The 23,788-nt window shown below is 35.6% G+C and overlaps 1 protein-coding gene across 4 annotated transcripts in view; it reads right to left on the bottom strand.

The window, feature by feature from the left end:
* Positions 1 to 23,788, bottom strand: part of RELN (reelin) — a 577,995-nt gene that overhangs the window by 252,828 nt on the left and 301,379 nt on the right. For all 4 annotated transcript variants that reach the window (XM_043965756.1, XM_043965757.1, XM_043965754.1 and 1 more), the window contains exons 9-10: positions 19,436 to 19,532; positions 16,619 to 16,859 (exon numbers count right to left, since the gene is read on the bottom strand). In XM_043965756.1, coding sequence (XP_043821691.1) covers positions 16,619 to 16,859; positions 19,436 to 19,532 — 338 coding nt within the window. The remainder of the gene's footprint in view (positions 1 to 16,618; positions 16,860 to 19,435; positions 19,533 to 23,788) is intronic.

Genomic DNA, 23,788 nt, shown 5'->3' with positions numbered 1-23,788 from the left:
GTGTGTATATCATATACATATACATACATAATATATACACATATATATATGTCTGTTTCTGTTATAAAGAATGAAATATCTTTTTAAAAAAACCACCAAAAAAGAAATGGAAATGCCTACTTGCATCTGGGTCTCAGGAAGAAATTGAAATTGACTTTTAGATGAAGATATTAGATTTAGAAGACTTTCAAGAAAGAGAAGGAAGAGGGGGAAAGGATCAGGAACTGAACTGTGGAATATGTTAAAATTTGGGTATGTGCATATTTATTACATTTTAAAATACATAATGCAGTTTCAAGATTCAATTCAATGAATTAATTTAGTGTCCTAAGACTAGGAAAGGCGTTGGGAATACAAAGACAAAAATCCCAAATAGACCTTTCCCTCAAGAAGTTTACACTCATTTCTTCTACTATCCAAGGAAGTGGAGCCTGTGTAGTATGAGAATTTAACTTGAGAGTTGTATAAGGAGGTAATCTGTTTAATTTCAATGGTACAGCACTGTACCATTGAGCAATGAGGCACTCCTACAACATGGCTACCATTTTGTCACCATAGATAATTCTCTAGTAATACAGTATGAGACAACTGCCCTATAATCTTGTTCATATTATGTATATTTGGCCACTCCAAACTTAATAAATTCCTGATATTCAATTCAAAAGCAGAAGGACCCAGTGTCCATAAAAGTTACTAGAAACATACAGAAACATGGACAGAGCTGCGCATCATTCAAAGACAAACATTATACACCAGAAAGATAAAGAGATCTTTAGTTATAAACTTGGTAAAATGCTATGAATACACTTAATCCTAGATAAAGGTCAGAGCAATTATCATGAGATTCTGGAATTCTGATCAGCCACGGGCTATATTTACCCTAGAAATAATAAGAACTCTGCCACCAATGCATCTTAATGGTTGAATGATTAAAGAAAGTACCACACGACACACTAAATCATTGTCAGAGAAAATGGGCCATGTACAATATGAACATGTTTGAAAAGAAAAGATCGCTCATGCTTTTAAAAAGATATGTATCTGACTAAAAAACCCAATGAAATATATGATATAAAGATCTTGTAGTTAAATGCTAATTCAAATACTCCAGCTTTATTACATTTAAAACATTTACTCAGCTTCATATTTTTCTTAAAGACTCTTGGAGTATCGTCTATCTTTTATTTTATATTTTTTTGAATAGTTCTAATGAAGGAAAAAACAGGTCATCATCCTTTTCTTAAAGTTCACATTGCTCCTTATTTTCAGTCTATCACCCGGGATGGAAAATTCTTTTATCAGTAAACTCGGACAACGAGAAATAGTGTAAAACACTCTGAGGCTATTCATGTTCCATAAAAACAGACACTAATAAAAAATGGACCGCCATAGCGGAATTGGGGCATAAAGGTTTTTAGTGGGGCTTTGCAGTAATTTGTTCATTGCAAATCCAAAGTACACGTTTAGGAGTCAAATGTATCATTTCTCTCTACAAGACTGAGGAAAATATACTATTAAATATATTTGTATGTAAATAAAAATACCATCTATTTATATACTATACATATCCAGTGGGAACACACATAATATTGTTGTTGTTCAGCTGTTCAGTTGTGTCTGACTCTGTGACTCCATGTGGGATTTTCTTGGCAAAGACACTGGAGTGGTTTGGCATTTCCTTCTCCAGCTCAGTTTACAGAGGAGGAAACTGAGGCAAACAGAGTTAAAGTGACTTGTCTGGGGTCACACAGCTAGTAAGTATCCGATGCCAGATTTGAAGTCAGGAAGAGGAATCTTCCTGACTCCAGGCCCAACACTCTATCTACTATGCCACCAAGCTGCCCTATTCATTATGTAGACATAAACATAGTATATTAAATGTTAGGACATTTCTGAACTGTCTCAAGTAATGTTTGAAATAGCAAACATGAAGAAAGCAATCTGAATACACCAATTCTGAGCTTCGTTAGTGGGTTCAAAGGAGTTCTACAACAAGTAGCCAAGGTGAACATCATTGTTGTTTAACCGCAAATTTATAGCAGCAGTCAGGATGACAAACCCGAGCATGAAAAGACTCAAAGGCTTTCCCTTTAGGGGGAGAGAGATTTTATAACCCTCTGGAGTTAGGTGAAAAAAATACTGACTCAGATGCTTTCTTTCATCAAGGAGTTTAGGTAGTATAGTGGATAGAGAGTTCTTAGTCCGCAGGCAGGAAGACTTGAGTTCAAATTATACTTCAAGATACTAGAGATTTGGTGGTTCTGCTATATTAAAGAAGAGAATGAAAACAACATTGAAAACAACTGAGAGACACTGTTATAATGGAAAGATGCCTAGACTTGAAGTGAGAAGAGATCTAGGTTCAAATTCCAAATCTTGGGGCAGCTAGATGGCACAGTGGATAGAGCACTGGCCCTGGATTCAGGAGTACCTGAGTTCAAATCAGGCCTCAGACACTTAACACTTACTAGCTGTGTGACCCTAGGCAAGTCACTTAACCCCAATTGCCCCACAGAAAAACCCAACAAAAAAACCAAAAACCAAATTCCAAATCTTACACCAACTAGTAATATGGCCATTAGTAAGTCTGTGAGATTCAGGTTCCTCATTTACAAAATGGAGTCAATAATACTTGTGGTATGTACCTCACAAGAGTGTTAGAAAGAAAACAATTTAAAAACTTTAAAATGACATAATGATACATAAAAAACATGACTTGCAGGGCAATATCGCATAAAAGATGGCAGACCTTGGAGTTGGGAAGACATAAGTTTAAATCCTGCCTCAAATAATAGCTCTGTGACCCTGGGGAAGTCACTTTTGGGCTTATTTTCTGTATCTGAACAATGGGGATTAAAGTAGCATCCACCTTACAAGGTTATCATGAGATGAAATGAGATATGCTATATAAATGCTAGTATGTTATATTATAGGGGAAGCTAGGTGAAACAGTGGACAGAGTGTCAGGCCTGGAGTCAGGAAGACTCATCTTCCTGAGTTAAAATCTGGCCCCAGACACTGACTAGCAGTGTGACCCTGGGCAAGTCACTTAACCCTATTGACCTCAGTTTCCTCATCTGTAAAATGAGCTGGGAAAACAAAATGTCAAATCACTCTAGTATCTTTGCCAAGAAAACACCAAATAAAGTCACAGAATTAGATGTAACTGAAATGACTGAATAAGAAATGTTATATTATTATATCATATTGTATTATAGTATAATGTAGTATAGTATAGTACAGTACAGTAGGCTAATTATAATTATTAGTGTATGACTATGGGCAAGTCATCACCAGAGATCTCTCTAAGATTATATTACAGACAACTTGCCAGTCTGAATCAATAGAGGTAGCTTCTGAACTAGAGGCTCCCTGTACAGATGAAAACATAAAATCCAGAAAATAATAATAAATATTAATAACAATGTATTTAAATGAAAATTTCTACAGCAAATAGAAATGGTGATGAATGCTTTTTCAATTTATATTTTTGTAAACCATATTTTCAAACCCATGTCATATTTTTATAATATTACAATTGATAATTACAAAATGCTATTAGGTATATAAATAAGATGGAAGGAATGGTGAAATCAAGGAAATTTTGCAATACAAAAACTATTTTCACTTTGAGAACTGTCCAAAACCATCAAGTACATGGTTTAAAACCATATGTGGCTACTGGAATTATATTAGCCTTTGACTGACTGCCAAGATGTAGATACCAGTTGAATATGCATCTGTATTAGATTAAATCTCAGGCCCACAACTTAGCACATGACAAAGTTTTCCTTTTCTTAGCCTTCCAAACAGACGTTTATTGGAATATTACTTTATCACTCACCTCTCCCATATGTTTGATGCACTATGTATCTTACTTTTCTGTATATGCCACATATTTTACACTTTTAAATACTCTATTTCCTTGTTTACCACTCTCAATTATCATTCCTATTTATATCTCCAGTGTCAATCAAATATATTTTCCCATTATTGCTGCTGAATGGATTTCCTTTGCTTGACAAGCAGAACACAGTGTAGCTAAGTGACAAGATTTTGCCATTCACAAAAACATCAACAGGAAACATCAGTGCACATTCCTCCACGTATCAGGTCCTTGGCTCCAGTTCAGGGTAACATCTTCCTGAGGTTGCTCCCTATACGATGCTGCAAATGTTAATGACTTCACCTCTGTGCTTTTAAAGTCTTCACAATCACCTCTACCATCGTTTAATTAGGTTTTCATCAAAGATGAACACTGATGCACCTCTTCATATTATCTCCCTGGGGCCTAATGGCCTTGATGATTCTTTCAGACAGCTGTAGCCTCACAATTTATTTTTTGGCGACATCCTTTTTGTTGGAATGAGTATATTGGGCATTTGGGCAATGCCAGCTTGCAAAGGGCTGGTGGCAGATGGAAAGAAATCTGCCCAGTATGCCTTCACCTCTACATGAGCAGAAAGTCATCAATTTCCTCCATTAAGGAGTTGTCACTCAGCCCACCCAGCTGGAAGACCATTTTTGATAGCCAGGCTGGCTGGTGGTAGACTATTCGGATACAAAGTGCACTTTAAAAGGGAGCTAAAACATCATTTGTAGGAAAATTGAAAATGCATGGCTTCAACCACAGCCAATTTTTTAATGACTGTAATATTTTAAGTGATTATTTTTGCCACTTCAGATTGCTCCTTAGAGAGGAGAGGTTTTTTAATTAAAATCTAGGCAATGCAAACAGATGAGATATGAGGAGTAGAGGAAAGAGAAATAGGATGAATAAAATTAATTAAAGCGGCATTGTCAGCAGAGCCATAAATTAGACTGTGTCTTGCTGGGAGTGAAATATATTGGTACCAGAATTTCTAGATTCTAAGTGAGATATGTGACTGATTGATCTGAAAGAGACTGAGTGATTGCCTACATAACATCCTGTTTCCTGTGCCTTCTATTCCACCACAGTAACTTTTGTGGGCCACTTTCAAGATTCTGGCTCAGAGATTACAGGATCAGCCTGAAGGGTACAGAGTTTTGGACTACAAAAATTCAGAGTGCTAACAGAAAGCTCTCTCTCAGGAGGCAAACCAAATTTCTATCATTTTCCACACATTCAATTTCTAGGTAATTTAATGCCAGTGAAAAAAGCAAAAAACTTGGCTAAGTATACAGCCCAGGTGCAAAAAAGGACCACAGTGCACTTTTCCCTATTCAAAACAATAGATTCAGTAATGGTGAATGGATCTCAGATTGCTGAAAAAAGTATGTTTTGTCTCATTGTTTTCTGTAATCATTAGGGGCTCACACTTTAAAAGCTCCGCACTATGAATCATAGAGATTCAATTTATGGTTGATTTTGTGACAAGTATATAATTATTTGGCAATAGTTACTGCAACTACAGAACAAAATAGCTATGGTGACAGATTTGAGTTAGAATAATGAGGGGGAAATAACAATGTAAGATTCCATCAGGTGATTAATAATCTTAGCTGTGAGACTCAACTTGGCTTTCAGATCAGTCTTTTCACATGAGTTTCATCAAGGACACCAGGCAAGACATTATTCTGAAGAAAAATGTCATTGAGTTCTTAACAGCCATGTAGAGTAATCTATATTCCTTTAGTTTACAACTAAAGTTCACTTATTAAAACATTAAAAATAACTCCAGTTGGTAATTATATGTATCTGCCTTCTTCAGGGGAAAAAAGAGTGAAATAAATTAACACAAGGGATTTATTTGGAAGTTATTTTCTTTGCTTTTAGTAAAAAATTACTTATTTTCCCTATTCTATAGTCTATTCTTAACATTGAAATTGGGCTGTCTTCCATTTTTTGCTAATGCTATTTCATGTTAATTATAGTACAAATTCACCACATGGAGAAACATAAGATCATGAAGGCCCATTTTTCTTTGTGCAAAATGTACCTTTCATCCCCAAAGCACTTTATTAGCTTAACAAATTAGAGCCCAGTTGTTTCATCCTACACTAATATGCAGCTACCTCTGGGGAGGAACATGACAGTTGTAGTGATGATAACCAAAGTGAGAAGAATTCCACCAAGCAGAGGGAATGTAAGGAGACAGAATGCAATTGCCCAAGCTGGAATTGGTCCAGGGGACCACATTTAACATTCCTTTTCTTAATGGAAAAAGACATGGGAACTTAAAGAAAAACACACAAGTCCTTTCAATGGAAAGACAGCAAAGATATTCCTCACTTTATAAAACAAACGTCTTCTAGCAGGCTGATCTGTAAAGGAAGTCTTATTTGCCCATTGTTTCTCATTATAAAACCAGAGGTATGTTTCGACAGAAAATAAAATTCCCCCGTGTATTTAGCTGAAAGCTCGTGCATCAATGCAGTGCCAGTTGGTGGCAGTGATCTGCCTGAGAAGATATGTTTGCTCTTGCAATAACTAAGTATAATATCCAAGGGGCAGCATGATATGGACAGAGAACTGGCCTTGACACCAAGAAGACTTGGGTTCAAGTCCTGTTTCTGAGACATACCAGCTGTGTGACCCTGGACAAGTCATTTAACTTTTCAATGCTCTAACTTACTCTTTAAGATGATGGGTGAAGTAAAAGAGCTGACCTGACTTAATAGAAGGAATTATTTCATGAGGGTGTGGTAAAAAGTTTTTAACAGTCGGTTAGTGAATATAGAAAGTACGCCAGTTTTTGAAGGACCACCCTTTCAGGGAGGAGACCGACAGCCGTGCCTGGGTTATGCAAGCCAACCCGGCTGCTAAGCACTCCATTAATGCTCTAGTATCCAATTTTAAATCTCACAAGGGATTTCCCTATGACAATGAATCATCGGTCCAGCCCTCATACTGATGAACAAGCAGGGTTAATAGGTGGGTTTCCCTATAAGAAGCTAAATTTTCCTTGATAATATTTTCAACACTCTACCAGCTCAGAAGTTTCCCTTGGCATCAGTGTTTCTTGCACATGTCTGTCTTATTTCCCCTCAGCTGCTTCTCTTTGATTGCATACTTCAAAAAGTTTGAACTCCGCTCTTCTCTTTCTTTTCTATTATTGTTTCAAATATCAGAATACCCCAAAGCTATATTTTTATATTTCATCTCTAGGTGACCATGGTATGAAGGAGTCCTGGAAGTGGGGAATCCCCAACAGGGAACTCAAGCTATTGAATCCAGCAAAGCCAATATCACCTTATCAATAAAACACATCTCAGTCTTCCCTGTTAGAAGTTCTCTGTCTCTGAATGCCTACCAGAATCTGAGCTCATTTCTACCATTTGGGAATAGCTAGATAGTGGGTGTGACCATACCTTTGTTTTCTATTAGAATTTATTCAGGGAAAAGTGGATGGCAGAGAGATTTTAATAAGTTGTGAAGAATATTGTTACAAGATATAGCCTTCGTCCAAAGCAATCAATCAGTAAACATTTATTAAGCACCTACTATATACCAGGCACTATGCTAAGCACTGGGGATGCAAAAAGAGGCAAAAGACAGACCCTTCCCTCAAGGGGATAACAGTATAATGAGAGAGACAGCATGGAAAGAAATATATAAAAAACAAGCTATATGCAGGATCAATCAAGAATTATTATCAGAAGAAGGCAATGGAATGAAGAAGGGTTGGGGATGGTTATGTGCAAAAGTGAGATTTTGGTTGGGATTTAAAGAAAGCTAGGGAGGCAGCTAGGTGGCACAGTGGATTGAGCACTGGCCCTGGATTAAGGAGGACCTGAGTTCAAATCCGGCCTCGGACCCTTAACACTTACTAGCTGTGTAACCCTGGGCAAGTCACTTAACCCAAATTGCCTCAAAAAAAAAGAAAGGAAGCCAGAGAGGTCAATAGTCTGAGTGGAGGACAGAGGGTTTTTCAGGCTTGGGGGTCAGCTAGAGGGAATGTCCCTGAACTGAGAGACGAATTGACTTGTTTGTGGAACAGTCAGAAGGCCATTGTCAGTAGATCATAGAGTATGTGTTGGGGAGTAAGGAGACTAGAAAGGTAGGAGGGGATTAAGTTATAAAGAGCCCTGAATGCCAAATAGAGCATTTTGTATTTTCTCCTGGAGGCAACAGGAAGTCATTGAAGTTCACTGAATGGTAGGGTGACATGATCATACCAGTGTTTTAGGAAAATCACTTTAGTGGCTGAATGGAGGATAGATTGGAGTGGGGAAAGACTTGAGGCAGGCAGATCCACCAGCATGCTATTATAACAATAAAGGTGTGAGGCAGTGAGGGCCCCCATCAAAATGGCGGTAGTGCACCAGAAGAGGAGGCATACTGGAAAGATGTTGTAAAGGTGAAACTGACAGGCCTGGGCAATAGACCAGCTATGGTGGTTGCAGTGGTGGAGATGACGAATAATTCAGGATGGGACTCCTAGGTTTCAAGCCCGAGGGACTCGGAAGATAGTGTTACCTTCTACAATAAGAGGGAAGTTAGGGCACAGGGAGTTTTACAGTAGAAGGTGAATTCTATTTTGACATATTGAGTTCACAATGTCTTACTGGACATCCAGTTCAAGATGTTTGAAAGGCAGCTGAAGATGTGAGAATGGAGGTCAGCAGAGAGTTCGGGTCAGAACAGTTAGATTTGAGAATCATCAGCACAGAGATGGTAATTAAATCCACAGGCGCTGATGAAATCACCAAGTTAAGTAGTATAGAGGGAGAAGAGAAGAGATTGCTCAGCCAAGTTTGCTATGAAGCATATTTTCTTTTTAGTGAATCCTATTTTTCCATTAGTTTTCATTAGAAACACAGCAGATGCCTTCCAGTGAGAGGCAGAGGATTGTCTGGGATGGTAAATTTTTTGCACATAAAAAAGAAGTTGGTTAATAAATAAAAGGAAAGCCAGTAAGGAGAAAATCATTTTTGGGGGAGTACAACATATGAAAAGTTGGGTAGATAAGTTTATGCTTATAGCTTCCATAAATCACTGTTTTCTGGAAACTGTTTTAGTGTCTGCTTTTAAAAGTGAACCACTAAAGGTTTTGGTATCAGATGCCCTGAGTTTGAACCTTGTCTTTGCCACTTCTCTGGGTCTCAGTTTCCTCATCTGTAAAATGAAAGTATTAGACCATTTTACCTTGACATTCCCTTCTGGCTCTAAATCTCTGATCCTGTGGTCCTACAAAATTGACTTAGAATCACAGAATCTCAGAGTTGGAGTGGATCCGTAAGGCCATCTCAAGAAACTGGACATGGACAGGAGAATCTTCAAAAACCTCTTTGACAAATGATCATGCAAGATGTGTTGGAACACCTCTTGGCTAGGAAAGGAAGAAGGGCATTTACTTCCTGGGGTTACTTAATCCATTTTTGAATGGCTAGAAGTTTTTGCTTCTAGTTCTGTCCTCCAAGGTTCAAGCAGTATAAATTCATTCTGGCTGCTCTATGACTGCTATCAAATATATGAAGATGTTAATTTCTCCTCATGTTCTTTCACATAAATATTTGAATAATCAATAATTCATAATCAATATTTAATGTTCTCAGGGACCTTTGCCATTCTGGTCACCTTCCTTTAGCAAAGAAAATCAATATTCTTCCTAAAATTCCTAAAATGTGGTGCCAGGAAATGAATATAATACTCTATATGTGGTCTGCCCGTGGCAAAGAACAGTAGAACAATCATTTTCCTAATCTTGGACAGTCTGCATCTCATTTCAGTCTAGAAGTATATTAGGTTTGGGTCTATTAGGTTTTTTTTCCTGACATGCTGTCCTTCTGAACATCTATCTGTGTTACCAGAAAGGTAACAATTTTTTAAGTCTCCTCAATTTGTTCTCTTGTTTCATTAGTTTCAGATTTCTTTAATGCTTTAACTTTTTATTCAAAGTAAAACTTTGACAAAATTTCCTGCATTTTTCTGACACTTGAACTTAATGTTCTTCCATTTGATATTCCACCTACTTCTCCAACCTTCCTGCCCCAGTACCACATAACCAATTTGTTCTAGCATGCATAGGAGGCAACAGGAGCAGGGGCTATTAAACTGGAGTCTGTGAACCTGGTTGTTTTTTTTTTTCTTTTTAATATTTTGATAACTGTATTTTAAGATAATTGTTTCCTTTGTAATCCTGTGTATTTTATTTGATATATTTAATACAATCATTCTGAAAAGAAGTTCATTGTGGGTCTTCATCAAATAGTGGCTGTTAACTATCACCATTACAATAAGGTCATCTAACAGCTAAGAACCCTTGGAAGAGAAAATATGATGAAAAGTTCTAATTCTTGCTGGGAGAGGAAGTATGCTCCCAATGTCCCAGGGTACATGTTTTCCAACTACTTAATATCCATTAACAGTCAGAACACTGGTCTAGTGACTACTTCCTTGGCTTGTGAGGCGGCAGCACCATGAGAGAAAGAGCAGTGGATTTTGAGTATGAGAACCTAGGATCAAATCTGAACTCTACTATTTGCTAGATGTATGAATATGAAAAAAATAACTTTGAATCTCTGAGCCCTAATTACTTCATCTGAAAAATATAGATAATAAAAACTGCAAATTCTACATCACAGGGTTGTTACTGGGTCAAATGAGGTAATGCCTATTAACAATTGTTTAGTCATTTTTTTAGTTGTTTCCAATTCTCTGTGAGCCCATTTGCAATTTTCTTGGTAAAGATAGTGAAGCAGTTTGCCATTTCTCTTTCTACCTTATTTTATAGATGAAAAAACGGAGGCAAACCGGTTTAAGTGACTTGCCCAGGGTCACACAGCTAGTAAGTGTATAAAGCCTGATTTGAACTCCGGTATGCCTCCGTTTTTTCATCTGTAAAATAAGGTAGAGAGAGAAATGGCAAACTGCTTCACTATACCAAGAAAATTGCAAATGGGCTCACAGAGAATTGGAAACAACTAAAAAAATGACTAAACAATTGTTAATAGGCATTACCTCATTTGACCCAGTAACAACCCTGTGATGTAGAATTTGCAGTTTTTATTATCTATATTGATTCTATCTATATTGAACCTGGAGTAACAATTGATTATTGTTGGATATTTAACCATAACACACAAGCAAAAGGGAAATCAGCTGCTGAAGTTGACAACAGGAGTTGAGACAAGATGATGATGATGAGAAACTTTCAAATTCTATAAAGTCAGGAAACCATATTTCTTAAAGAATTTGAGATAATTATTTAGCTCATGAATTTAGAAATTATGTTCAAGGAATTTCTATTAAATGAGATATACATACTGCTCTGCCCATTCTAAAAGCTGCTTAACATAAAACCAGTTTGTACTTTTAATCTCTATCTAAAGGTAGATTAATATGCATGAGCAGAGTGGAAAAACTGGTCTATGGACCAATATTTTTTACTTGACGTTTATATAATAATATAGGACAAGAAGGTAGAAGGAGCAGCAGATGTAGAAACAGCAATCAAAACAGGGCAGAATCCTCTTAAAAATGTAGTACAGTATCTATCTCCCAGCGATCTGCATTTAATCTGTGGGTCAATTCCACAGCTGACAGAAGTCAGTGATTTATACCCCTGAGAGCTAGGTCTAACTGCAGTATCAGGGGAGATAAAAAACTGTTAATGGCAATCAAGTCTGTCTCTGTCTATTTCCCTTTTTCTCTTTTGTTCTTTCTCTTTCTTCTTCCTTCAAGTCTATGTGTGTACATCTATTATCTATCCATCCAAAGATTCTCTGTCTCTCATGAATGTTGGGTGATGGATCCACCCAGGAGGAAAATCTGTGCTATCACCAAGGATGAAACAAATTTGGAAACTGAAACACATGTTTGATAAATATGTAGCACATAGTTGACAGCTGCTCCATTTTAAGAGTCTGCCACCATCTGTTTCCACCTAAGGTATCATTAAAAGAACAGAAAGAGCTCTCTCAAGTGAACAAAGTTCACTTACAAGTCATTGATCCCTGGGTTGTATTTTGGATATTTGATACTCTTGGTACTTCTCATTTATACTTAACCCTGATAGATGACAGCATAAGGGATAACTAAATCTTCTTGAACTTCTTTTTGATAATTTCTTTATTTGAAATTAGGGACACTTTAAGACCTCGGGTTGCTTCTAGTTGGCATCCTCTCTCAAATGTTGCAACAATAACTGAGGTCAATGGAGTACCTAGTAGTTGAGGTCTTTAAGCAAGAAAATTTTTCCTTTATACTCTCAGAGGAGTGACTTGAGATGGGCCACAATGCAAACACAAAACACCTTTGGAATTTCTAGACCTTTGAAGATTTGTTTTCTCCTTAGAGTACAACCCAGGTACTCATCCCCAAGCAAATACATATTTATTGGCAGAATCAAGAGGACTAGTCTCAAGATTAATATTAGAAATACAAATTGCTCCCTGAAAATTAAATATGCTGGTTGATTAGAGGTATTGCCACTCTAGAAACACTGGTTAACTTCCTGGCATAACCTGGCACCTCTTCCGTCCTGCCCCCAGGTTGTAGCTGCACTGCTTTCCAGACTGTGCTAATAGTTGTTTAGTACTTCATGTGAAACATATACACAGTGATAGGAGTTAGATTTTGGATGGTTAAACTTTTTATCCTATGGTGGATTTGCCTCCCAACAGGATATTAAACAGGCCCATTATGGGAGAGGAGATTTCAAAAAGGTCTGAGAAGACCAAAAAAGCAAAGAAACAAATAAGGAAAGATGAAAAGAAAAGGAGGAAATATTAATTATTCCCAATGCCTTATTACTTAGATCATATACCTACCACTCATATAAAAAGCATAAGAAACACAATATCTTATAGGCCCTCATTGGCTGCTGATATATGCATAACCTGTATGTTTCATATTAATTACTAAATAACATAAATTACTAAATATTATAGTGTCTTTCTTTAATTACATACTGTGGGTGGACATAAATGGTCACATAAACCCCCTAATTATCCAATTTGATCTTATGGCATTTTCTTTTGGTTAAAAAAACAAAGCAACACAAGATCAACTGAAGAGAGATAGAAACAAGTTATCTATCAAGATATGTGTATGCATATGCATTTTTCCACTTTCCTTTTATGCTTTCCTATTTGACTTTCCTCCCTTGAAGTTTTCATATTAAAACTGTGCATCCTGGCAGCTTACACATGCCCCTAATTTTATAGGTAGCAGTTAATTTAATAAAATCACTCATGTCAATCATAGTGACTGTGAACTATCACCATTACAATAAGATCATCTAACAGCTAAGGAAAAGCATTTTCTTAGCTTAAGTAGAAGTTAATACTTTATCCTCTTAACTTCCCTTTGGGAGGGAAATACTTGGGTACAACAGTACAATTTAAAAAAAATTTTTGGCTGTGGGCTCATATTGATGCTGTGTGAATTCATGAAGTACTGGTCCAGTGGTGGACTGAATATATATTACCTGAGGATCAGCCTAGCTAAGTTCAAACAAAGTGTTCAAACAAATGTTCAAAGTGCTGATTTCTTTTAACCAGAGCAATTCTCAAAGGCCATCTATCAAAATGCAGAGGGACTGTGATGTGTTTTTGGTGGAGGGAGACCCCACAAAGTTATAGATCCTTGAAGCTGAGATAATATTAAAGCAAATCATATTTTTTTTTTTTACAATTTGCTTTCTGCTTACTTTTTATGGGCACATAAAATATTTGCGTCATGAGTGGATTTAGATCTCCCCAGCAATCTTCTGCTTCCTTCTCCTTGGAAGTATTCTCCTGGAAACATAGTTTTGGGTTCTCTGCTTATCTTCTGCTCACTCTCTTGTTCATCATCTTGGTTTCTACTATCACTTTTACATTTATGACTTCCACATCTACATTGCTTCCCTAAACTCATTCTTCTAGCCAGATTCTAGATTCCTCAAGGGAAAGGACTCATATCTGTGTCAGATACACAGTCAGAATGCTGCCTGCAACACCTGAGTGCAGCCTGGGCCAGATTAAAGCATAATTGGGAAATGGTAAACAAAATAACTCATTTTCTAACACAGATAATGTGAATAGATTTTCTGAGTCAGTATGCTGTTCACAGGGATTTGATATAAAGTTTAATGGCTCCTGTTTCTATTTGAGTTGGACGTCACTCTACTAGAATCATTCAGTTCTCAGCTGAAAGGGCTGAAAGAAACCTCAGAGATTAGAAGTTCGCCCTTTCATTTTACCAATGAGGTACCACAGTCCCATAGCTGTGAAGTGATTTCTAGGGGCTGGTTTGTGGCAGAACCATAAGTAGAACTCAAGTTTTTTCCCTTTAATGATATAATCTTCCCATAGGAACCACATTATATCTTCCTTTTGCAATTCCTATACTGACTAACAAGTACTTATTGACTTCATTTGGTGAAAAACCCTAGATATGACATAAAAATTAATGATGAAAATATTTCAATATCCTCCACCCTCAACCAAAATAGAAATAAAACAATAAACAGGATAAACTGGTAGATAATTAACTTTGCAAAGAGGAAAAAAACTTGCTTACAGTTTGAGATTAAGGAAAGTGATTGATTTCACATTAGTTGTCCAAAAAAAGAACACACAGATTTTATATTATGAAACTGGAAGAAGATTTTTTTAAAAATTAAGGGAAACCAACAATCATTTAAATGACAGTTTTTATAATGTCTGGCAATAAATTGTTCAAAGAAGTGATTTTTTTTTACTGCCAATTTACAAAGGAAAGGACCCTTCAGGAGGTCAGAAATAAAGAGGAAAAAGAGACATCACATTACATTATTTTCACATTGGGTAAAGGTTGTTTTTACTAAAAAAATTATATAGAATACAAACCAACTATGGCTTTTTCTAGACAAAACTCCAGCTCAATCAGATGAGAACAACTCTAGCTAGTGAGTCAAGAAAAGGAATAGAAACTGAACTGTGAATCAGTTGGTGGAAGGAACTCTCAAATGAGAAAACTTCTTTCAAGTGCAAGTCATTACTTCTTCACTATATGGTTTTTCCATAAAATCAAATTAGTCAAATGAGCTTAAATGAAAAATAATTTAGGGTGATAATCCTAAATTTAGATCTAGAAGACCTCTTAGTCCCCAGAATTCATATAGTCCAATACTATCCTTTTGGAGACAAGGACACTGATTTCTGCAGAGGTTAAGTGTTGTACTCAGGATCAGGAGAATAATAATAATAAGGTCAGTAGTACTGGTGGGATTTGAGCCAAGTCTTTTGAAAGAGAACAAGTTATATGCATTTTTAAATGGAAGCATTAGACTTTGGGAAAAATTCTTGCCAGTCAGCCAAACTGAGAGTTGGCATTTTAGTTATCTTTACTGCAACCTATTTTGCTCTGTAAACTAGGGTTAACTTGTTAAACTTACATCCATTAAAATGATAAGTTGGAAGATCCATATAATACTCCAAAGTCTAATCTACAAAGTTGCAATTTAATTTAGATATCATTACTGAAGCAAAACTACACTTGATGCATTTTTATCATGTACTGTTCTGAAGTGCATGCATTAAAGAACAGAGTATCTAATTGGATTAGTGTAATAGCTTGTAAAATGAGGCAGAAAACATATATTTTTGCCGCAAGGAGGACTTCTGTTATAACTGAGACCAAATGATAGGCATGTCATTATGGGAAAAGGATGCAAATCCAAGACCCCTGGGGACTACATGTGTTTCCTCTGTTTATTTGTCTATCTGCCAATGATGAAAAGTAATACCAGAAATCTCTCTTTTGTCAAGCAGCAATGTGACTGTGACAAGTAACTCAACAATCAAAGGTACTTTTTAGTATCAACATGTCAATTTTTTAAAGGGGCCAAGATTTTGGAAAGCCAACCAGAAAAAATTTCAATTTGTTGTTTAAACAAGTTATTTTTGTAATGAAACCATTCTTCTAGGTTGAAGCACCTTCATTTATTCTGGAATTCATTTTGTTGAATTTAGGAGTTTCTTCTTGGGACTTTTAAATGTAATTCTGGGCCTACCATTTCCTAAACCCATTCTGCAAACTCTGTTTCTAGTTATAGGCACAGGGTCCTAGATTTTTGTTCCCAAACTTGTGTAGGTACATAGTTTTCAGAAAAGAGGAGATATAATAACCCTGAGGATATTGAGGGTTCCATGTCATTTTTTCATGGTCTCATTATAGCTGTTTTACTACAAAATTGTACTTGGATGAAGAAAGGTTCACTTGGTTATCAAATTCTGATCTGTAGATGAAAAGTGAGAAAAAACGAGTTCAAAAATATGCAGTAAAACACTTGCATACACAGAGGATTTTATCTATTTGGAAAATTCGTATTTTCTTTCTTAAGATTGGTTTACATTAAAAAAGTGCTTTTCCTTTTTGATGTAGATTTTCCCTTCTATCTCTTCTTGTTATTATACAGGACCATCTCATCTCTTTGAGTTTTAATTCCACAGTGTACTTTAGATAAAATGGGATCTTACTTAAAAATATGTGATGAATATTTTTCCATATATTTCATGGATCAATATGTATTAACACATGTGTTCTGTGAAGTTAAAATTAATAGTTAAAAACCTTTATGTTTATCCTTATATCAAGGGATAAGTTAAGGTAAAGAAGAATAATTCTCTTCACCAAGATAATGGTGGTTATGGGGAAGGAGAATGAGTGTTTCTCAATTGGGTGAAATGCTTCTTTAGGGAAAAAAACACCAAATAATAAACAAACCTTAACTGTAGCCCCTGGGAAGAAAAGCCAGTTGCCAGTGTCCACTGGATCCAGATTGTCTTCTAAGATAATTTGTCTGTGAGCTGAATTGATGATCAAAATATTGTCTAAAGCCCAGCATGCTTCATACACATCACCCGCATGAATGTATTCCTGTTTCCATTGAAATTGAACATTCTCTCCTTTGGCATCTTCAGGAAGGTAGAGGATATGGATGATTGTGCTGATATTTGATGGGGCTCTGTAAAATATGGTGAATTTGTGTATGAGACACTTCAAGGATGTTTGGTCATATCAATATATTATATTCCCCTTAGTCATCAAGGATGCTCAATACTAGATAGTATAAAATGCTTTGCAACTAAATGTCAAGCACTATACAAATTTAAGCTATTACTGTAATTATTGCTAATTATAATACATACAACATGCTTATACCTGATCATTTAACATAAGCTATTACAAATGGTGAATATTCCAAGAAATGTGTATAGATGTGATGAAAAAATGACACATACTCAAATTCTGGAAAAGTCAGAGTATGTGAATGTCAACTATATTAGAGAATTTCACATATTGTATTGCTCTGAATAAGTGCTGTGGTTTTCATTTGATATAAGAAAAAAAGTTAAAGCACACACGACAAAGTTATTTCATTGATTTCTAATTTTATTTTGAAAATAAGTATAAGAATTCGTGATGTATTAAACTTCACAGTCATATTTTAGATCATATTATCTACTTTGGGGAATCACATAAATTACTTTTTCTGTTTACAATATAAAAACTGCAATTAGAAAGTTAACATTTTTTATCATTTTAGAGTAAACCAATTTTTAAACACTATAATTTAACATAATTTTTATGTTGCTTCTGTTAAAAACCAGGACTTTATTCCATATAATAAAATATTTTTTGAATATTTTATTCTCCTAAAGTAGCAACCTGCCCTACTGAAAATTATGATCTTAGTCAAGATTAAAAGTGGTGCTAAAATGCAAACTAGTTGTACTTTTGACTTGCTATAAATCAACCATGAAAAAGTCTAGGGCAGACTCATTTTTCACTCTTCGATGAAGAATATCTATCGGTAAAAGTGTCAGTGATGGTTATAGATGGTTTATCTTACATTTATTATAATCAATTGGAGTTTTGTTTAAAAAAATTCATGGTGGTTATATTTTTCTAGCATCCAAAAGGAATTAAAACAGATAAAAGGGACACTTTCATTTAAAGTAATAAATAAAATAATTGTCTAGTTCAGACAAACAGGGTAATAAGAGTTTGTTTTAATAAATATTGCAGTTTGATGTATGACTTAGAAACTCAAAATTCTATTCAGTAAAAGCAGCTGATTTTGAATATTGTAATTAATAGTAAAGATATAGTATTATAGAAAGAAAAATATCTAGTTTTCTAATTAACATCATAGTCATAAATATAACACTACAACCAAGTTTTTACTGAGTTATAATTTCCCTAAATTATAACATATAGCATTAAGAAAAATAATTTGTCATAATACAAGCACAATAATTTGCTTAATTTATAATTGCTTTTAGATTGACATTTTTCAGTTAAAGACATGTAGAAATAAGTAATTAGCCCATGTGCATTTTTCTTACATCTACTAGAAACGAGAAAGAGTAACAAAGGTTAACACTATAATATATATGGTCAGAGTGTCAGAACTCAGCTTGTAGTAAGAGCACATTCATTTTTATTTTATCTTGTCATGAGGGAAACACAATATTGAAATTCATGAATTACACCCACTCTTCTCTAGCTCTTGGCTAGAAGAAAACTGGTGAAAATCCACAGGACAGAAATGCCACTGGAAACTTTGGACAAATTTGTTTACTGCTAAAGACTAGTAGCTTACATTAAGAATCTGACACTAATTCTGCCTTGACAGTATAAATCACACTTTTTCAGCATGGCAACTGTAGTTAAAGTAAATGCCATATTATTAATGGAATCAATCACCAAACAGATATGAAAAGTTTTGTTTGCATTATGCTGGTTAGAACTCTAAAGTGGCCAAAATTAAAATTTAAAAATTCTTGAACATCTATTCGAATTTTAATTGTACTTTCTATTATTTAGGACATGCATGGGAAAAAAAGTCAAGACAATCAAACCCAGACTGAAATGTTATGTGCTATTTAACTTTGCCAAACCCATTTTAATAGCAAAGAACCAGTTTTCTCTCCCGAAAGCATCCTACCTCATTTCTTGTTAAAAGTGTTTGAAAAAATGGAAAAAAATTAATATTTCATTTAGCTCCTGTAGGCCCAGTGTCTGCTATCAGAGAATCATAGTCCAGAAGGGGCTTCAGGAGGTCATCTAGTTTATACCCAAGCCCATAGGCAGAACTGTACCCATTTAGACAGATGGGTAACTATCTCATTTTATAGTGGATTGTCAGTCTTACCTTCCAAATGCAAGTCATATTTTGCCATTACAGCTGTCTAATGGTAAGAGATAGAATACAAAATCACTTTTCATACCTTCTGATCAATTGTTTCAGTCTGGCTTCCAGAATCAGAAGAAGGATATAGATAAGAGTTTGGACGGCTCTACATAAACTATCACAACCATAAATACTTGGATTTAAACCCAGATTGGGAAGTAATGCAATAAACTTTATACTCTTCAAATTGAAAAGGTAAATAAGTAAATTTATCTATGTACATATGACCATTAGACAAAATGCATTTTTCAATCCACAAAGAATAGGTTTAGTTAAGGAAAGAAAACTGGGGATCGGGAAGAATGTATGTAAGGTTCATGCAGTTCCTTGAAGTTATAACAAACCTAATTTTCTCTAGCTGAATCCAATCTGCAGTGTTATTCTTGGTATAGGACACAACGATGCTGGGATCTGAATAACTAAAGCGGCACGAACCTGACCCTGTGAAAGAGTAATAGATGTTAGAGTTAGAAACCAATGAGATCATATGTCATCCTTTCCTATCAATATTTTTGATGGTTAGATTGCATCTAATTGTTTTGTCTTTTAATTGTCTCTGGGTTTGTATTGTAATTGTTTGTGATCTGTTAAAGATTAATAGAAATTTTTGTCCTTACTAAAAAGGAATGATTTAAAAAGCAATAAACTGCAGATCATTAATTTCATAGATTTCCCAACAGAGAATAACCCGTTTCTCCTCTCCCACCTTGCAAAATAAAACCAGCATATTATATACTTCTGAAGAACCAACTCTAACTATTGGAGAATAATCAATATCAACGCTTCCAATAAATTTACTTTACATCATAATGGTTTTATCATATGGCATTGAAAATATTACATAGCATGCAATTTAAGAAGAGATGAAATTGTTTTGTTATTGAAATAAAAATAATACTATTCATTTGGAGAAATAAAGGATTTTTAGCCACATTTCCAATGTTTGATGAAGCCTTTTTGATCAAACTTGTAAACTTGAAAGTAAAAGTAGATTCTAAGTCATGACAAGATTCTGCTTCTACCACATGGTCCAAACAGTTCATGTAATAAAGCACTATAATTGCAAAGATCAATTTAGAATTCCCAAATATGTGTGGGAAATGAATGATAGCAAAGCCTTTGCCAGTAGTTTATTTTAACTGCCATGGCAGGAATTTCTTCGCACTATATTAAAAACAAATGAAGCAAAAAAGGCAAAATAGTACAATTTATGTTTGATTTTCATCCATCTGCTGTACTAGATGATGATGTTTCTGTGAATGGCATCTGTTGACAGTTTTTACATTTGTAGGGCTCAAGGGCTCCAAATTTTAATCATACTCATTTATTTTATGTCTCTGGAACTCAGTTCAAAGTCAGCTAGTCAACAATCATCAAAACTGGCATCTTGATAAAGGGCCAAACAGCAGCATTCTGTTTTATATTACCAAAGGGTGGGATACATGTGATAAATATAAGATGGAAGAATTATATTCAAAGGATAATTATCTAGCAGTGTAGCTCTAAAAGAAACCCATTTTGGACAGTTTTAATTATTTGTTAAATTCTGCCTTTCATGATCCATTGCTTAAAATATATACCAAGTTGTTCTGGTGAAAATGTCAGTATATCATATGGTTTAAAATGCAACAGAAGCAAGATAGAATTATAGGACCACAGAATCCGAAGGGAACTCTCACGTAACCTAGTCCAATTCAGGACAGGAATCCTTTCAACAAAATGCCAGGCATATTGTTATCCAGACTCTTAAGCACTTCATTAAAGATGAACCTATTTTTAAGTAGTCCATTTAATTTGGGGGGAGTTGTACTGCCAAGGAGTTTCTTTTTTATGTTGATATTAAATTGTTCCTCTGTAATTTCACCCATTTACTACTCCTAGTTTTAATCCAAAAGATGAGGTGCTATAAATCTAACCCCTCATCCAATAGTTGATTATATCTATCATGTGCTCCCTAAATCATCTCTTCTCAAGGCTAAACATCTTTAGTTCTTTAACCATCTCTATATGTCACTGTCTCCAACATCCTAAGAGCTTCTGAGTTCTCACCATCTAGTTTGTCAACATCCTTCCTAAAATGTAGTACATAGCATTGAACATAATACTTTAGCTGAAGTCTAAAAGGAGGAAGAAATCAGAGGGATTATCACTTTATTCTATATCCTAAGCCTCTTTGAATACAGCCTATGAACGTGTTACCTTCTTTGGGGTACACTCCTCCCAATTCCTACTGCCCCTGGCAGCTTGGGCCCCCAAATGGGGTAACTACTACTTCCAATTTGGGTTCTAGAACAAACTCTAAAGGGCTAGGTTTCTAGTACTGTCACTCAAAACCCTCCATCCCAGCTATTTATTGATAGATTTAATTAACTTTTGAGCAAAGGTACTTTGGTAAAGTAAGATCAGGTGGTAGAAAACATCCTTCCCCCCCAAACCTGGGATATATTCTCATATAAATCCACACAGAGTGAAGGGAAATAGCAGATTTAAACTTAGAGAACAATGGTAGTGAGGTACCCATGTGGAAAGAAGAAGAATAATGGTAGCTATCTCCCAGGGTGGAGGAGGAAAAAGGGGAAATTACAGAATAACTTTATTATATATTTTAAAAGAATAGCAAGTTGTACATAATTGATTGGCAGCTTCCTGTTCAATCATCTTTTTTATCATGTTATGAAAATGCTTGTTTTATTCCATAAATTTAAAAAAATGAAAAAAAGAGAAAATGAGAAGGACCAGAATAAGAGGGAAGTTTTAGATAAGACAAAAGAGCATCCAGAATTAAGCCACTAAAAACTCCTTTGTGTATATAAGGTATAGAGATTCTCTTCCTCCATCATTTTTATATAATCACCTGGTATTAATGTAATAGTGGTCATAGGTGCTTAAGTTTGAAATGTGTAAATTAAAATGGTTTATAACATGGGATTTCCTTATGAAGTATGAACCTCTTTGATGGAGTCAAGGGATAAAGGAATACAAAATGACTGAGATCTACCCTAGTCATTTGATATTTGTATAAAAATAGACAGTGAAGTAATAAAATGGCCTAGTGCCAGAGGACTCCCAGATTCCAGTTACAGATTTGGTGCTAAGCCCCTGAGAAGGGATCGTTTTTGGAGAAAGGAGGGTTTCTCCATCCTGTCCCTGCCCTCACCCTCAGAATTCACCATGTCATCAGAGAGACTCAGCCAATAGCAGAGAACAATCCAGCTGGGATGAGAAAGACTGGACCGGTAGGAAGCAATACAGCCAGCCAGGAGAAGAGTGGTACATCAAGGACAATTCAGATGCAGAAATTCAGTTCCCAAAGGAGGAAGGCATCTTCAAGGAGCATGACTCCTTGTACTAGAAGAGAGTTCTGACTATGGACACAAGAAGGTCCTCTAGTCCATAAAGTTTCAGGAGTTGTGAGTTTCACTCCCCAAGTGTATGCCACAAGTGTCCTCCAAGGTCCTGTCCTTGTTTCTCTCCTCTCTTCCCCTCCTTCCTTCTCTCTTCCTTTCCTTCCCTTCTTCCCACTCCTATCTTGTCTTCTCTCCCATCTCCTTTTCTTCCTTTTCTATATTCTTTCTCATAACCAGTCCTATAGCTTCAACTTGCAATTTAATGAAAGTAACTCTCAAACCTACAGATTCATTTACATCTTCTCCTCTGAGATCTGGGTTTTTTCCATTTTAGAAGGCAACATGGTGCAATGGAAAGAGCCCTGATCTTGGAGTCAGGGAACCTGGGATCAAACAAGATTCTTTGTTTTTACTACCTGTGTGACCTTGGGCAAGTCACTTAACTCTGCATCTCTTTTCCTCATCTGCAAAATGAAAGGGAATAAATATCCCATAAGGCACTTTTCAGCTCTAGTTTTGTGGTACTATGAGCAACATATCTCAAACTAAATTTCTTATCTTATTTTCAAAACCTAATGGTCTTAACTTCCCCACTTATGTTGACAGTATCACCAGTCTTCCATTCATCCAGTCTTGTTCCAAGTTAGTAGCAAATGTAGGATTAGAATTAAACTCTTAATTTTCAGCAGTTCTTTCAAACCCAATATCCATGACAAACTATTGCCACCTTTCCAATGTAAAGATCCATGATTTTTAATACACTTTAACTTGTTTTCCCATTTCTTCAATTAGCTACCATTTAATTATCTTCTACTGGAATGATCTTGAGACCAAGTGTGAACAAGTTTAAAGTTATCTCTTTTTATTCAAAGTTTCTTATAAGGAGTTTGAAGAGATCTTTCATTTCCATTATATACGTTTCTTCAAACTCATTTCTTTATATGTATTTACCCCTGTGAGAAACAGTAATAGTTTGACATATGGTGGAATCTTCTCAGGGATAGCTTGATACATGAGGGGATCTTCTCAAGGAAAGCATGCCCCTATAGGGAATAGCAGGGCAATATTATCTAGTGAATTATGTCAACTCAAGAAAGAGAAGTCAGTTTTTCAGGGTTAGAGATAGAAACCAGTTTGAGCTGGCTCTTGCTGGTGTCCTAGAAAAAATAGGTAAAAGGTTAACCCTAGTCTCTACTGCGCTTGCTTAAGAGACATTAATATTAACTTCTCCTTCCCTGTCTGAAAGCTCCACTCCATTTTTGAACATGAGTTGCATGAAGGTGTATGTGTATGGGAGGGGTAACATAGCAAGAAAGATTTAGCTAGAACTCTTCTGGGAAGATTTTGAAC

The sequence above is a fragment of the Dromiciops gliroides genome, chromosome 5 (genome assembly GCF_019393635.1).
Source record: "Dromiciops gliroides isolate mDroGli1 chromosome 5, mDroGli1.pri, whole genome shotgun sequence".
In the NCBI taxonomy this organism is placed as follows: Eukaryota; Metazoa; Chordata; class Mammalia; order Microbiotheria; family Microbiotheriidae; genus Dromiciops; species Dromiciops gliroides.
Note: the sequence above shows the minus strand (reverse complement) of the source record. Positions and strands in the feature narration are given on the sequence as shown.